Here is an 18,184-nt window from a genome sequence, read left to right as displayed (position 1 = left end):
GTTTGGTTAACCAGGTCGAGGAAATGTATATATTCTCGATGAGGAGAGAAGTGAGCGAGAGGGGGGGGGGGGGGGGAGGGGATGGGCGTAAGAAAACTAGAGATAGAGGGGCTGGATGTCGAAAGGATGCGACTAAAATAATGTTACTTAAGTACAAGTCAAAATCGTAAGGAAATGATGACGCGAAGGACTGTCTAAATTAGACACATTTGCCTAAACGTTTACGGCCATGTTAGCAAATGTTGCGATAAAAAAACCACCACCCTGCCCTTGCTTAATTTGATGTGTATCTTGAGACCTACATAACGACATAGGGATTTCATGCATTACATGTGCTTACACTTGATGCGCACGAAAACACTTTTGTATTGCTCTTTCCACTACAGACAAGTCAATTTTGAAAACTGAGTTCTCATACCTTGCAACCATGTGAATACATAATGATATCGGGATTTCTTATATATACGACTCTCCACACTTGATGCCTGCGAAAACACTTGTGTATTGCTGTTTCTGCTAGTGGTACATCTATTTCAAAATGTGCGAATAACATTGTGACAAGAGTATTTTTGTGTACTACTGTTTCTGCCACAAACGCGTATATTTCGTGATAATCAAAGTAATACACTGCGACAAAACTATTCTTGTATACTAGTCTTTCCGCTTCATTTGCTATTTCTTTCTTTCCGCGTCATTATTTTTGATATTGCTTGGACAATCTTGGAGTCTTCCGCGTCATATTCTAAAACAAGGCCCAACAGCATTTATTTTGGTATGTCGTGTTTCCGGTTTGTCTACTTCAAAGACCAATGGGTCGACGTTCGTGTGAACGTTTGGGTGTGTCCGGAATTAAACGTTCCAATAATTTAACCTTTCTTGTTACATTTAGTCAAGTTTTGACTAAATGTTTTAACATAGAGTTTTTTTTCTTCCAATAATCATTTGGAACGTTATCTGTTTTAGATTTTTCTTTCTGAGCTCAGTTAGATGATATAGGTGACCAGTTTCACGTCACGTAGCACGCTACGTTCTTGTACAGTAGGCTATAAGTGGAAGGAAGCATATTGTTTCAAATGGTAATGGTCATTACATCGCCATGTTTGCCTTTTCTTTCACTATACCCAAAACTATTCAATTGAATAAGTAAAAGTTCCCTATCTGCAGAGGCTACACTAAACGAACAATCGAAAATCGTCCTCAAAATACACGATGATTGTAATACGCATGGCACGAAATCATAGCAACAACGTTCAACAAATGCATGCAGCGCAGGCCTGTACATCTGTAATGTTTTGTTCAGAAATAGGTTGTAGGGGAAGACGAACGCGTTGCCTAATGAATGATTAACCTGTGACCAGAACGCAACTGCTAAAGGTAGCCTGCGAACGAAAAATGCAAATGAATGCGTTGTTGCCTTTCGTGCTTCATTGGCTAGCTATGACAAGACTATAATTATATTTCCTGCCAACCTGTGCTCAGCACATAGCGTCTAGTTGTTTGTTATAAGCACACGTCTGCCCACACAGAGTGCGTCTCTCGTAACGCGTGTAAGCTACTTGCAAGATCAAACAAAGAAACAATTAACAAACTAATATAAACACACGCACAAACATACCGCAAAATTTGCCTTTCCAGATTTTGTAATGATTTAGTTAACATAACTTAACGCTTCGAAAGGAACACTAAGTCCAATAAAACCCGAAATGAACTAAACTGATATGAAATGAACCGACGTGAATTTAACTGAAGTAAATTGAAGTGAAATGAAAACGCTCTTGAAAGAAAACGTAGCCTACATTTGGAACACAACAATCGCCATCTGACTTGGCGGTAATGCTAACCTCACACAGTCATGACTATCTTAAACACCATCACATGAACAGAGTAGTCTACGCTAAAATCTCCGCAATGACGGATCATTAATAAGGCACGGCATCAATAATTTTCAATTCAACCAAGGACAAAAGTGTTTACCTATGCAGCAAATTAATGTTAAACCGAAGATGGATAGAGTGGAGGCAAGTAACCAAGGAAACGCTATGTCGCCACTCGGAATGTTTATAGCCAAAGGCCTCAAGCGGGGAATCATCGTTCTTGATTTTCTTGTTAATCCTTTGCTGATGGTGTCTTCACCAAGTGCCAAGAAAGAATCACGAATAGACAATTTGACAGAGCGTGGTTGGTGAAAGAGAGAGAGAGAGAGAGAGAGAGAGAGAGAGAGAGAGAGAGAGTGTGTGTATGTGTGTGAGTGTGTGTGTGTGTGTGTGTCAGTGTGTGTGTGTGTGTGTGTGTGTGTGTGTATGTGTGTGTGCGTGCGCGTGTGTGTGCCCATTCTCAGCAAGACAATCCAAGATTTTAGGACTTCCGCAAATATTGAACGCCGAACCCTAAGGCTTCCCTCATACAGACTAGGTTGTTTTAACCACCTTTTTCCTCAAACAATATAACTATCCAATATAACTATTTTCATACTGTGTATTTGTGTGTGTGGCAGCGCCCCTGCATCTTGTGTATTGTAGAAAGTATTTGCATGAAAAATGAAAAAAGATACAATTCGCTTTCATTTTTGATTCGTCGTTCTCGACATCAAAACGATTTCGCTTCTCAAAGACAAAAACACAACATATCTAAAAAAAAAAAAAAAAAGGAAAAAAAATAGAAATCTATATGTAAAGAAACACTCTGTTTTCAATCTTGGTAGGCCCAACAACCATTCGTGACAACAAAACATCAGCGCGGTCTGAACACCACATTGGATTAACCGAATGGAGAGGGTGTCATAGCGTTTGTTGACCCATTACCCTGGTAACAAAGTGTCGGACTTTTCAAAACCGGCAAGATCTGGTTTCCGTTAATGGATGTGGAGGATCAGATTTTGAAGTTCGAACATGCACGTCAAAAAAAATAAATTGGGGTTGCGGGTATAGTGTGCTAACATCCTCAAAGCTGGTCGAAAAACCAGTGCTATGTTATTGATGTTTTTAAATTGCTTTTTGAGGAATACTGGTTCTGAAAGAACGCTGTTTACGTCCACGAATGATCGATATTAATGATAATTCAGTGTAATTGAACACCTTTGACAATCCTTCCGTTCGTCTTTCTGGCTAGGAGCGTGTGACATTATCCTGTGTTCTGCTTAAAAGAGATACTTCTACAGCAAGTGAACAATCGAAAATGTTCTTCTTTGATACTCCTTTCCAAAGTTAAATCTCTGATGTTAATAAAGGGAGACTTTTTGCTCTTGGGGAAGAAGTGTGTTGACAATGTGAATAATAGTAAAATAAAATAAAATAAATAAAGATAAATAAACCGACGTTTGTTTTTAGTGACTTAAAACATGAAAGAAATCTGGAATTGAAAAAAAGTACGAACTACTTCTTCAATTGAAACTGGAAGAGCCTCCTTCACTCAAAAAAGAACATTAAAAAAAACTCCCTCTTCCAAAGAGTATGATAGAAAATAATGAAAACGTGACAAACCTAAATCATGCGCAAAACAATCCAATGAAAGATTTAGACAAAACACAAGTCCTGTAGTCATCGCGAAGTTCCACCAAATGTATTAATCATGTTTTCATCGGAATTATACTTCTGATATCTAACTGACATTCAAGCTCTAAATAAACTATTACTTGTTCAGAGTATTTTACGCTTCAAAATTACCCGGAACTGTAGGCGTCACTAAGAAGAGTGGATGAAATATTCATCCCAAAAATAAATCAAGATCGTACATACTCCCCTCCCGTGACTATCTGTCGAGTTCAGATGTGATGGGAAACAAACATTGCAGGACTATTAACAGTACATGTCCAAAAACGAAAGCGCGCGTGTGATGATATGCCACGATTTCTTATATAAAAATAAGACAAACATTGAGGCAAGTATCAGCTGCCAACAAATATGTCATATAAAACAGGCACGGTTATGAGTTGGGAGGAGGGGGGGGGGCTTTCAGAAATTAAATATAGGCGTAAAAATCAGAAGTAAAAACGTACATGTAAGACTGAAAACGTCACGCGCTTTATCAATCTTCGCGTTAGCTCCTAACAAGCTCAGATTTCCACTTTCAAATCAAGCATGGACTAATGCGTTCTTTCCATTATGCAAGACAAGATCTGATATAAATCAAAACTCCGCTTCATCGTCGGACAAATGAACATGAGTGGTATTAATCAGATCATCGCTGTGTCTTTGAAGCCCTCCGCGCTTTGAAAAAATGATAGTAACATAAAAGAATTACAAGCGTGTCCAATGTTATTCTTTGGCATGGATACAGCCCGTGAACTGCCTGGAAAAATGCCTGTGGTGGTGCACACGAAAAAGAGCGTAACTGGATGGGGTCCCCGCAACATCGTTCGGATTAGTTGAAATCTCAAATAAATTTCAATTTCAACCAATCTGACCCTTCGTTTGGTTCCGACCCGGTTAAGTACTTTCTCGTGCACACAGCCACTGGTGTTCCATTAGGGGAGGGGCATAAACAATGCATGGTTAGCCTTTTCCTATGAGAATTATCTCGTCAGCGGGAAAACATAGTTCAAGAAGAATGACTGCGTGTTTGGGTGAACCTTTTATGACTAAATCTAAACTAGCAACAATCAACCATTGATCATAAATTCATGGTGAAATGCATTATTGATTACTTCACCAAAAGGAAATGCCGGTGCTGCGTTGTTCGTTTATTGATTTCACACAAAGCATTTGATAAAGATAAAAATGCAATTTATGTGGCATAACATTTCTGCTATGGCGTGAATGTCTGCATATTTGCAGATATATAAAAGATAAAGGGACCGCACCATGCAGATTCGCGTGCGACGCTCGAAAATCAGTTATTGACAGTGTTGTTTTGAGTATCTAGGGCTACACAAAGAAAGAAAAAAGAAAATAAACTGCCACTGTCCGTGTTAATATTTCATTTGGCGTTGATGCTGTTCCAAACATGATAAGCGCGTCAAAATAATAATGGCTTAGCACCAAATAAAAATGTTCCGTTTCAAGGTATGTAAGTTTGTTTGTTTTTGTAAAAGAGGGAAAAGGGAACTCTCAAAATAGAGAGCAGTGTCCGGGACAAGTGTCGAGGTTGAAACTATCTTCCTGGACGCCCCCCCCTCCCCCCTCCCACATTTTGAAATGTATGAGATATCAGATGAAACTAGTGCAAGTAATGCAAAGAATGTATGTTCGTTCAAAGCTAAACTATAATTCAGTGGACTATGGCCTACCACTCTCAAGTATGGCACAATACAGCGCCGTCTAAGAGAGTTGATGTTCATTGAGAGCAATGAATCTTTAACACCACAAGAAGAGCAAACGCTCGATCGAGTCACTTTCGCAGTTCTGAATATTATATGAGGCATCAGATGGACAGGAAGAAATTGCTATTCACAACACAATGAGTCACGTTCACATAAAATTTGAGCCCGGTCACTTTTATAGTTTCCGAGAAAAGCCCAACGTTAAGTTGTGTGTTGCCGAACAGAAAAGGCTAGTTATCTCCCTTGTTTTTCTGATAACGTTCGTAAAAGGCTACAGATGTAAATACTTTGATGTAAAGAATAATCCTACAAAGTTTCAATCACATCCGATGAACTTTGTCAAAGATATAAAATGTCTAATTTTTCCTTTGACGCTGACCTGTGACCTTGAAAAAGGTCAAAGGTCAACGAAACCATCGTTAAAGTGTAGAGGTCATTGGAGGTCACGACTAAACAAAATATGAGCCCGATCGCTTTGATAGTTTCCGAGAAAAGATATAAAATGTCTAATTTTTCCTTTGACGCTGACCTGTGACCTTGAAAAAGGTCAAAGGTCAACGAAACCATCGTTAAAGTGTAGAGGTCATTGGAGGTCACGACTAAACAAAATATGAGCCCGATCGCTTTGATAGTTTCCGAGAAAAGTCCAACGTTAAGGTGGTGTCTACGGACGGCCGGCCGGACGGCCGGCCGGACAGACTAACACTGACCGATTACATAGAGTCACTTTTTCTCAAGTGACTCAAAAACGGTGATTTAGTGGCGGGCAGACAATCCAGGTATTGTGACAGTATCTGCCGACCTGTTACCGGGAGCGTAAAATGACCGGAGCGTGTTATGCAAGACCGCTGGGTGACATGAGGGACATCAACATCTGACGCTGAAAATAATTCATTCAAGTTGAGGCCAGTCTTGCAGTAATGTTGCCAGGGTTGATTTTCAGGTAAATTTGACGTTCCGGAAGTAAAAGCAGACCTTGGTTTCAGTATGTCCTTATCCTAAAATCGGCAATTCCGACGAAATGACCGAAAACACAGTTCACGACGGTTTAAAATAAGTTCTGGCGTTTCGCCCACCGCCCACAATGAACAACATTCCTACAAGTGGAATCGTTGCAGAACAATCTGCTGACTCACAACTGTAGGCATTAAAAGGCTTTGTCTAACTATCTGAATTGTGCAACTATCACGTGTACGCTAGATGGACAAGAATGATACGTAATACTTTTGGACAAGTGCTGCAGAATGATCTCCTGGCGCACAAATGTAGGCATTAAAATGCTTTGTCTAACCGTAATGACCATTTGAGTTCATGTGTGACTGCTGGATGGACAAGAGTCATTTGCTGATGGTTATACTACGTAACAAGCTTACTATTGGCACACAGCGACAAAGTGAGTCGTGTCTAACTTCGAGTCGGTCTTAGTGGGCGTATTTGTACGGAAACAACAATCGCTATATCGCGTCCAAAGAGTGCTACATACTGACAGAGAACGGACGAGTGCTTACACTGGTAAATGTTTACACATAGCTAATGCACTATAATATGTAATGGTAAATACACACATACAAGTGCACAACTGACTCGTGGATAGTTAATGCATGCCATGCTGACCGATTAAAGTAATTGTAAACGTTAACAACTTACTGAATGAGTAACGCTGGGTATGCATGTTCAATTAGCAGTACATGGCAACACATGACTAATGGATTAAAACACAAACATGACAATCACTTCTTTAAAGCCGTAGTTTAAGACCACGTTATCTACGTAAAACAGTAGCTAAACATTGTAGTACTGATTCAAATTTCTAAACGAAATGTAAACCAATAAAAATAATTTTTTAAAAACCACCACAACAACAGATCAATATTAAACGTTAAAAAGCGGCTAACGGACGATTAATACCAGTCTGAATAACACATTTGCATATTTTTGTTGACTTGATTACGTTACCTGTAACGTTGCTGTTGACATTAGAGACGAGTTGATAAACGCTCAATGCTAACAAGTAACTGATTGGTAGCAGGCTGACGACATGTGCCAACGACAGCCTAACAAAACAATTCAAGCTGCTTAATTGCTTTTGTCTAAAGATATAATTTTTCAAACATACAAATATTAACCGGCTAACGGAAGAATACTGGCAACTACACACGAACACACACACTCACATAAAACAACTAATATGGCATACGGAGAACCGGCAAATGCTAGCACTTATGCGACTTATGCTCAAGGCTGACGACTACGTCAATGGTGGAGGTTCGCTTAACTAATACACTTACCCTGGATAATACAATAGAATGAACTATAATAATTTGCACATAATAATTGTGGAGGTTGGTCAAGAATAAAAACAACAGACGACGCAGACATCTAGTATGGGATGCTAACAAAGAATAATGGAAGATGTTATATTGCACAGAAGGCTCCTACGGATGCTGCGAATTAACATGCGGTAGAGAGCAGAACATCACTGCATGGTACAACAGATAAAGCTCTAGATGAACAAATCGACTAAAGAATGACACTAAACAGTACGTACCTAACAATGCATTACAACTAGCAAACGTTCCTTGTCATCACTGAGCCTACTAATACTGACATGGTCAACATTCTGACTACTGTCATCATACGAATGTCTGCCTTCAAACGGAGGTATCAAAACGTCGCATGCATATAGAGCGCTTACTTCCCTTTGTTTTTCAGAGCTTAAAGTTTGTTTGTTTGTTTGTTTGTTTGCTTAACGCCCAGCCGACCACGAAGGGCCATATCAGGGCGGTGCTACTTTGACATATAACGTGCGCCACACACAAGACAGAAGTCGCAGCACAGGCTTCATGTCTCACCCAGTCACATTATTCTGACACCGGACCAACCAGTCCTAGCACTAACCCCATAATGCCAGACGCCAGGCGGAGCAGCCACTAGATTGCCAATTTTAAAGTCTTAGGTATGACCCGGCCGGGGTTCGAACCCACGACCTCCAGATCACGGACGCGGACGCGGACGCGGACGCGGACGCCTTACCACTAGGCCAACCGTGCCGGTAGAGCTTAAAGTAGCTTTCTGCCTTTTTAGATTACGATTTGTCAACAATCTGTTTAAAAACGAACGTCTAACATTATGAGATTGACAACTGAGTATAGTTGCCACTTATACAGACTGACAACAGATGGCATGATCATCACGTTAAAATCATTCTCTGGGCGCTCTCAAGCTGACATAGTTCTCGAACACAGTAACATATTGACAAAATGCAGGGATACTGCCATGCTAAGAAGGTTCTATGGTTGATACTGTTGGGTTTACAAAATGCGGGGATATGGTCATGCGAATACTTTCTACAATACCGGGTTTTACAAGTGAGGTAAACAGACTTTGAAATGCGATGACATCCCTTGTGCTCGACACTTTTGTACAGTTGTCACGCGAATGTGGTTTTATCATACTGTGAGGTTTACGACATGCTGTGTCATGCTAGGGCTTTTCTATAATATTGTTAGGGTTTACAAAACGCTGACGTATTGTCATAATAACATGGTTCTATACTATGCAACACAGTAAGGACCTACAAAATACTGGGGTGTTATGAAGGACATCATAACACGGTTTTTTTAAAACACTTAGCGTTGAAAATCTGCTGGGTTATTGTCATGCTAACAAGGTTCTATATTACAGACAGGATTTCAAAAATGCTGAGGTACTGCCAGATTAATATGGATCTATAATAAAGTTTCCAAAACACTGGGCTACTGTCATGCTTAGACTCGTTTTTTTACATTTAGTCAAGTTATGACTAAATGTTTTAACATAGAGGGGGGAATCGAGACGAGGGTCGTGTGTGTGTGTATGTGTGTGTGTGTGTGTGTGTGTGTGTGCGTGCGTGTAGAGCAATTCAGACCAAACTACTGGACCGATCTTTATGAAATTTGACATGAGAGTTTCTGGGTATGATATCCCCATACGTTTTTTTCATTTTTTGGATAAATGTCTTTGATGACGTCATATCCGGCTTTTCGTGAAAGTTGAGGCGGCACTGTCACGCCCTCATTTTTCAACCAAATTGGTTGAAATTTTGGTCAAGTAATCTTCGACGAAGCCCGGACTTCGGTATTGCATTTCAGCGTGGTGGCTTAAAAATTAATTAATGACTTTGGTCATTAAAAATCTGAAAATTGTAAAAAAAATATTTTTTTTATAAAACGATCCAAATTTACGTTTATCTTATTCTGCATCATTTGCTGATTCCAAAAACATATAAGTATGTTATATTTGTATTAAAAACAAGCTCTGAAAATTAAATATATAAAAATTATTTTCAAAATTAAATTTTCCAAATCAATTTAAAAACACTTTCATCTTATTCCTTGTCGGTTTCTGATTCCAAAAACATATTGATATGATATGTTTGGATTAAAAACACGCTCAGAAAGTTAAAACGAAGAGAGGTACAGAAAAGCGTGCTATCCTTCTCAGCGCAACTACTAAACCGCTCTTCACTGCCTATGCCGTGAGCGGTGGACCGACGATGCTATATAACTACGAGTATACGGTCTTGCTGCGTTGCATTGCGTTCACTTTCATTCTGTGAGTTCGACAGCTACTTGACTAAATGTTGTATTTTCGCCTTGCGCGACTTGTTTTATAATGCAGTTATATTTACAAAACGTTGGTGTGCTGTCATGGTTCCAAATGTTGCTAGGTTTACAACATATTTGGGATATGTATTGTCATGCTAACATGGTTCTATAGTGCTATTCTGACAGACACGTGGGGGATTCGAGGGTTGTGGTTGGATAGTCTCACACAGCCCTATTTCGGTGATTTATTCCATATTTCTACGGAAGTCGTTCAACATCGTTTATATTTACAACAAAGGCTACACGTGGTTCCGGTTTCACCGTTATTATTCAATCGGAGACATGCAATTCTTCTTGAATGTTTGCTAACGCTAAAGATGATTTTAAATATCCTAATTTGCTTATTTCCGACGAAACATGATATACTCATACAATGATTTATGTCCTAAAACACACCAACATCTCCGAAATGTACAAAAGTGTTGAGCACAAGGGATGTCATCGCATTGCAAAGTCTGTTTACCTCACTTGAAAAAGGACTTTCAGTCAGTCGAAATACAGAAACAAAAATATGAAGTTTATCGATCTTCCTCATCGTCAGTTTGGTATTGTTTTTTTTTCAACAGACGAAAAACTTCAAACTTGACGTTGTGTTCAGTAAAACATTCTGCTGCGTTGTTTGGCCGCGAGAGAGCAGAGAAAAGTGTCTACGCAATAAACATGTGCAAATAAAGTTCGTCTTCTCTCGTCAGAAAACAGCCTTTTTGAAGCAAAAACTTACATTTTGCAAATGTATAGATAACCCTGTACCTAAGTCAGAATGACAATATAAACGGGTCTGATATTTTGACCCGAAGAAGTATAATTCGCCTCGTCTTCGACTCGGCGTGTTATACGGCGTATCATACTTGTTCAGGGGCGGATCAGTTGCTTTGTAAGGTGGGGGGGGGCACTTTGAATCGAAAGTGAATGTGATGGGCGCGAAGCGCCCGAATTTGCTAGGGGGGTCCGGGGGCATGCCCCCCCGGAAATTTTTTTTGCCCAAAGAAGCAAAATGGTGCTATCTGGTGCCATTTGAACTTAGAAATGGTCATAGAATCAGCATAGAAAAATCTTTTTTTTTTCTTCTTCTTTTTTTTTTCGGGGGGGGGGGCACGTGCCCCCTGTGCCCCCCCCCCTCGTCCGCCCCTGTTGTTCTCGTCAAAATATCCTACCCTATCGCTACGCTGAAAACACGATACTGTTAATAATGCATATATATGTTAACAAAACGCTGGGCGCAATCATGCAACACAGTTTTACAGAATGGGTAGGGTTTATAGCGAGGGATATTATCACGCTAAGACTCTTTTTTTTTAAATGCAGTAAGGGTTTACAAAACGCTGAGATATTGTTATGCTGACAGGGTCTTAAATACAAATAGGGTATATGAAAGGCAAGGGTACTGTCATGCTTACATGGTTCCACACATTTTTTGGGTTACAAAACAATGTTCTATTATACAGTTAGGTTTAGACAATGTTGGAATACTGACTGACGTGCTCACATAGTTCTATCACACAATTAGTGCTTACTAACATGCTGGTCATGCTAACATGGTTCTAACATTAAAAATGCTGGGGTACTACCATGCAAACATTGTTATGTAACACGGTTAGGTTTTCGCAGTGCAAGGGTATAATTATTTTCATGCTGGCATCATTCTATAACACTGTCAGGCTTACACACTGCTAGTGTATTATTGTGCCAACTTGGTTCTATAGTTTAATACAGTTATGTTTACAAAATGGTGGGTCATAACTGTCTTACAACATGGCTAGCTCTATAATACGCTTAGGTTTACACAATGCTGGGTTATAACTGTCATGCTAACATGGCTCTATATTACAGGCAGGGTTGACAGAATGCTGGTGTATAACTGTCATACTGACATACATCTATAGTACGGGTATGGTTCACAGAATACTGGGGTATCATGGCTTCTATAGTATAGTACAGGGAGGGTTTACAGAATGCTGGGATATAACTGTAATGCTAACATCGTTTTATAATACAGTTAGGTTTACATAATGCTAGGTTTTATCATGCCAACGTGGTTCTATGGTATAACACTGTTCGATTTACAAAATGCTCGGGTATGACTGTCATACTAAAATGGCTCCATAGTACAGGTAGATTTTACAAGAAAGCTGGGGTATATGTATATAATGTGACTGTCATGCGGCTAACATCGTTCTATAGTACAGTTAGGTTCACACAATGCTTTATTATTATTATGCTAACAAGGCTCAATTGCACAGGTATGTTTTACATAAAGCTGGGGTATATATAACTGTCATGCTAACATCGTTCTACATGTATAGTACAGTTAGGTTCACACAATGCTTGAGTATTATCATGCTAACATGGTTCTACTTGGGTGTGCAGAATTCTGGGGTATAACGTTAATGCTAACAACGATGGGTTACCTTCCTCAGTCGTGTGCATGTCTGCCCGAGCAGCATTGCTGCTGCGCCTACGAGTAGCGGTGGAGCCGCGACGGGCTTCGTTCAGCCGATGGGTCATGTGGTCATTAGCAGCTAGTGATTAGAACAGGACCAGAAACCAACATCAAGGCAAAGTGATTCGCACACTCACACACGAACAAAGAGAAAATTAATATATAGTGGTGCTAAAACAAAAAATGCTTGGCAGAAAGCGAATTTCATAGTTAACAAGAAGACTACTGCAACAACAACAAAATGTTGCACGAATGTTATGCGTGGGAAAAATGGGATGGATACAACAGGTTATGTAATCAAGGGCACGGCATACGTCAGTCGTTGGTTATGTGGCTGGACCATGTGGAGCTAACTCTGGGTGGCTCATTATCAGATGGTTATTTCCAGACAGAGTTAATGAGCACCTGGATCGCACAGTGCACGTGGGCCTCGATAACGAGACTGGCCAGCGCACTGTTTTGCACGCTAATCGCTTTCTGCCAAGCGTACAAGAGAAGAGCAAATCCAGTATACATACAACTGCCAAGAGACATTACAGAAAATGAGAACAAATTAAACGTGTTCAAAGAGACAGCAAACTGAAAGGTAAGAACAAAAAGTTAAGGTAGATGTTTTACAGGGGATTTGCAGAGAACATTATATGACACGACACCAAAGAATGGTGCCAAAGGGTAACATTCAAAATTATCTTGCAAAGTGCACACACTGTTTAAAATCATCTTCATTTTTGTTTCGAGAAGTTTGTCCAGTTATAATGTGATTAAGCTAAAATCCACGAAATTTAAAGCTGACTACCGGCAAACACCGGCAGCAATTGTCAATAGTTCTTCCAGTAACCAAATTATATTTTGGATTTTTTGCCTGAATATGAAATAAATGTTGAAAAAAAGTTATGGCTGATAAGCTTTTATGCAGAAGTCTGTTTCTCTGTCAGATTGATCTTGTAATTTACAATTTTCGTCAGAGTATCCTACTGATAGAAGTTTATCACGAGAGCGCTTTTAGTTAGCTGGTTTGCACAAGGGCGATTCAGTTATTAAGTATGATACGTTGGTTTGCACAAGGGCGCTTCAGTTATTAAGTATGACACGTTGGTTTGCACAAGGGCGCTTCAGTTATTAAGTATGACATGTTGGTTTGTACAAGGGCGCTTCAGTTATTAAGTATGACATGTTAGTTTGCACAAGGGCGCTTCAGTTAGTAAATATGACATGTTAGTTTGCACAAGGGCGCTTCAGTTAGTAAATATGACACGTTGGTTTGCACAAGGGCGCTTTGTTATCAAGCATGACACCTTGGTTTGCACAAGACGGATTTCAGCCGACAACTATCTTATGTCCTGTTTGCAGTCTTCTAACAAAAAATCGTTCACCTGTTTTTCACGCGGGCAATGTCGGCTACAAAAGTAATAATTATGCTTTTTTTCTTCTAAATATTGCTTTAAGCTATGGAAATAATGTTTTTTAACAATCGTGTTTTCATCTTTGACAATGAAATACTATTGATAACAGCTCTTTCAGTAAATGTATAGAACAGCAAGAGACTAGATCGGAAGTTGACTGGTGTTTGTATGTCAGTTGTAATGTATATATCTGCTATATGTATATAGGGCCCATATTATGCTATTCCTTGATCAGTTTGGTCGCACACGACTCGATTCTACAGGTACTTTCTAAAGGAACTATCCTGCATCACAAACGGACTTAAAGACACACTTTTCTTCTTAAATTAGACCAGAGATCCCTTATTTTCTTCTTATCCTGCTATAGCATTCGAAGGATTGTGCTCATCTTCGGTTCACCGGAATTGCGTCACTGAAAGCTAGTTTTAGGCATAATGTCCTAATGGGCAGACCGATAAACGTCAGCATTGGGTAGGAGTGATGCTTCTCGACGAGGGCACACACTACAAAAGTGTTTGTCAAAGGAACTGTTTTTAGTACTGTTGCTATCGGTCCGTGGCCATTGAAGGCGGGTGTCCGACTGATATTTTGTTTAGTTTTGCTATCTTTTAATTTCAAGTTTCACACGGGAATGCTTAAGCTTGTGTATGTTTTATTGTATTTTTTTTTGGGGGGGTGAGGGAGACAGTGTGTGTGTGTGTGTGTGTGTGTGTGTGTGTGTGTATGTTTGCGTGTGTGTGTGTGTGTGTGTGTGCGTGCGTGCGTGCGTACGTGCGTGTGTGTGTGTGTGTTTGCGTGTGTGTGTGTACGTGCGTGCGTGCGTGCGTACGTGCGTGTGTGTGTGTGTGTGTGTGTGTGTGTGTGCGTGTGTGTGTGTGTGTACGTGTCTATGCCTGTCTATCTGTCAGTGGGTGTAAGTCTTTTTGTTGTGAAACATTTGGGTCCTCTCGGCGAGGCTTTTCTCTCTTCATCATTATTTTTCAATCTCGCCCTATGGCAGCAGTCTTCTCCAAGAACAGAAGCCAGAAAAGGTTGTGTGAAGGCGGGGGGGGGGGGGCAGGGCTGTGTGTGACTGACACTTATCGACCTCCTCTCCAGACTCTTCGTGTCATCTCGCCTACCTACCTTCGCTGACAGAGGACAGGTAAAAAGGACCAAACAGACAATCACAACGACAGCAGCCCAGGCGCCAGAAACGTGAGTTGGTCAACAATAACCAGGCTGACCAGACTAACTGCCAGAAAGAAACGTGGATGAATGGTTGGAACTCCTCGGTCAAATATGAATTTAGGTGAAACTGACATTTTCGAGAAATAGCAGTCCGAAAAGTGCACGGCGAAGAGTATTTCAAACCAGAAGAGAGAGGCTAAAAACAACAAGGACAGGCTACACAAAATAATGGGAAACTGTACTACGTTGAAAGAGTATCAAATTTAAGGAAATCGTACGTCAAAGACCAAAATCGAACAAAGAGGCTACACATGACAACAAGGGCAGACAACAATGATGGAAAGCTGAACCTTTTGGGAGACTGCCAACTTGGAAGAAGGAACAGAACTTGATAGTGAGCTGGGCTGGTATGCAAGAGCTGAGGTTAGTAGAGGCTTCAGTCCGGGATAAACTACCCTCAATGCAGTTTATCTCGGACTAAAGTAAGCTTACATCTAAACTCGACTCCAGCATACCGGCCCAGACTCGTGGGAAGAAGAAGAATTGTAAGCCAAACGGACCAAAATATCACAGCTTCAGCGAACAGAACAGACTGGAGACTTTGAAGTAACACATTAAATTGGCACGCAAGGCGAGCAGAATTATTAGTGGCACACAGCTCATGAAAGGAAGCGAAAGACTGGTAACTTGGAAAAAAAGCCCAAGAATAGCACTGCGTCGATGACGAAACGGTAGCTTCACAAGCTGAATATCAAAGACCCACTTTTACTAAACAGAATGCCAATTGGAACAGACCGATACGTAGAGGTTACATGCCGAGTCTCAGTGATTATTAAAAATAATGGTCGAAGTTAGCGGATCATGAAAAATGCGAGCTTCAGCGAGCTTTTTCATGACCGCGAACTTCGACCATTATTTTTAATAATCACTGAGACTCGGCATGTAACCTCTACATACACACTGTTTCAAAGACGGACAGTTTGACCCAGACGTGAAGACGGGCAAATTGACCAGGTTGACAGAAAGGAAGGTTTCCGAAGATAAAGCATGTTGGTCATCGACACAGACGCTTGACACGGTCACTGGTGTGGGGAGACAATAGCAGGGTCGGTTAAAGTAAATCTTCCGAGCACCTCTCCAAATAAATCCAAAAACAAAATAAATAGGTTATTCTCGGGAACAGTTGATTAAGTAAACGAGACAATGCATTTTCGAGAACAAAAAGTTGTCACTGCATTTGTTTTAAATGTGTTGTTGTTGTTGTTGTTGTTGTTGTTGTTGTTGTGTTTGTTGTTGTTGTTGTTGTCGTCTCGTTGGATCATACGTTGCATAAAACGATCCTTTTTGTTTGGAGGCTTCTTTAATTTTGAAACGTGGGCAATCAACTTCTTTCATATTTTCCTCTCTACTACCAGAAGACAGACATTAAGAAGACACATTGGAGATTTTTAATAAGGGTTGACGCTTTGCCGAAAGCCGACACTAAACGATATCAATTAAACACCCAATTTTCTGTCTTTTAACTCGTGAGCATCCATTTCCTGCTCTTTAAAGTGTCATGATGTGAGGTGCAATTACATCATTATGAAAAGTTTCAAAGCTCTATGGATCATGAATTCTTTTCGGGTTTTACGCGTGACCGGTGAACAGTTGAAAGGCTTCCGTTGTATTTTCATGTATTTATACCATTGCCATGGCAACGTCGGAAACTCGCATGGCTATGACCTTTTCAAGGCATCCATTCTTTACGACTGCAGTTCATCAAAAGTTTAGCTTTTCTTTCGCGGTGGTGGTGGTCGTGATTAATTGTGGTGTGTGTGTGGGCACGATCGAATCCATGCCATAAGTGTTGTGATAAGGCATGTGATTGAGCAAAACTGTGTCACACTTAGTGTCATTGTTTTTTCATGCGGCTGGCATTTTGAGCATTAGGTTCTTTCGCTGTTTTCTGTGCAATGCACTCTTTCTATCCACAAACACACCGCAAGAAAAGTCGGCCCAATCGACAAAAGGGTGGCACGACAATGCCATGAACCATCCATGCATGATCGTTCGTAATGAGATATTAATGTCAAATATCTCTCATATATTTTCTATCGTGTGCACCCGCATTGCTTAACAACTCAAATCTAACAGTGACACACTTTTTTCAAAATCATTTTGTTGAGCAGATTTGTGTGTTTAACTGCTTCACCCTGTTTAGGCAGCTAAAATCAATATGTTTCAAATCCCCAAAATGGTCTATTCGCTGTCATAAATGCGTGCAATACCATTCAGCGGCTATGCTAATGACCCGTCTATTTACCATTATATTGTGCGCGTTTATTCCAGCGTCGCGGACGACGCTGGTATCTGTGGTTGGGAAGAACGTGCCTGTGGAGAATTAGTCTCCAAGCCAAAGCGCGCTGACTCTCCAAGCCAAAACAATTTCAAAGCTGAAAAAAAAATGTACAATTTACGCGAAACGATTAAACACAGCTTTCGGGTGTGTTTTTTTTTATGTCTAAGATGTACATAAATATACCACTCCGACCATAAGGAAAAGAAAAAAAGACACACACAAAAAAAGACCGAGAGGAGCCGAGTCAATCCGAGACCAACCGAGAGGACGTGTTTCGCGCCGTTTCGACGTCGTTTGTTCAGATGCGGCCGGTTGGATCAGTTGCGGTCATACAGGGGCGCCTTGCACAAGAAAAGATCTTCAACAATCCCGATCATCATCATGGTACAATAATGTTTTGTGCGCCCCCATGTATGTGTTCTGTGCTAATAATGCACGGTTGTGAAATGTCCGTACACATTTTGTGGCACTATGTAATTGTTAGTGCATCCTCCTGCGGATGCTTCGTGCTAAAAATGCACTTCCATTAAAATATTGTACGCTCATGTCAGTAATATATTTTCAATTGTTTCTCTGTCAATTTCAAGTGTTTGTTTCCAATTACTTCAGTATCTCCCTGTTGCAATTCCAGGTGATTCATTATGCATGTGCCAATTTGAGGTGTTTAACTGATTCTGATTCCTGTATTTACAGTGTAAAATTAAAACTATTGTTTTCAAACATTCCTATGACACCTGGTAATGGTTCTGTGGTTTTGTTTTTAATTTGTATTTTGTTTTTTCTGCAATAAATATTTGAAATGGATCTGAGGCCGACTTACTACTTTTAGCACTCTTTTTCACCACATTCCCACGTACAGATATTGCAATATCAACTCTTCCTTTCTACCTGTTTCAAACAAGCTCTATTTTTTAATTAAAAAGTTTT

At 40.2% G+C, this 18,184-nt stretch overlaps 1 protein-coding gene across 5 annotated transcripts in view; it reads right to left on the bottom strand.

The window, feature by feature from the left end:
• LOC138974537 (sodium/potassium/calcium exchanger 2-like) overlaps nucleotides 1-18,184 on the bottom strand; it is a 78,404-nt gene that overhangs the window by 17,854 nt on the left and 42,366 nt on the right. For 3 of the 5 annotated variants that reach the window (XM_070347255.1, XM_070347267.1, XM_070347260.1), the window contains one exon: nucleotides 12,312-12,422. The exons of the other annotated variants lie outside the window; for them this stretch is intronic. In XM_070347255.1, the coding sequence (XP_070203356.1) occupies nucleotides 12,312-12,422 (111 nt within the window). The remainder of the gene's footprint in view (nucleotides 1-12,311; nucleotides 12,423-18,184) is intronic. 5 annotated transcript variants of the gene reach the window in all.

The sequence above is a fragment of the Littorina saxatilis genome, linkage group LG1 (assembly GCF_037325665.1).
Source record: "Littorina saxatilis isolate snail1 linkage group LG1, US_GU_Lsax_2.0, whole genome shotgun sequence".
Classification (NCBI taxonomy): Eukaryota; Metazoa; Mollusca; class Gastropoda; order Littorinimorpha; family Littorinidae; genus Littorina; species Littorina saxatilis.
Note: the sequence above shows the minus strand (reverse complement) of the source record. Positions and strands in the feature narration are given on the sequence as shown.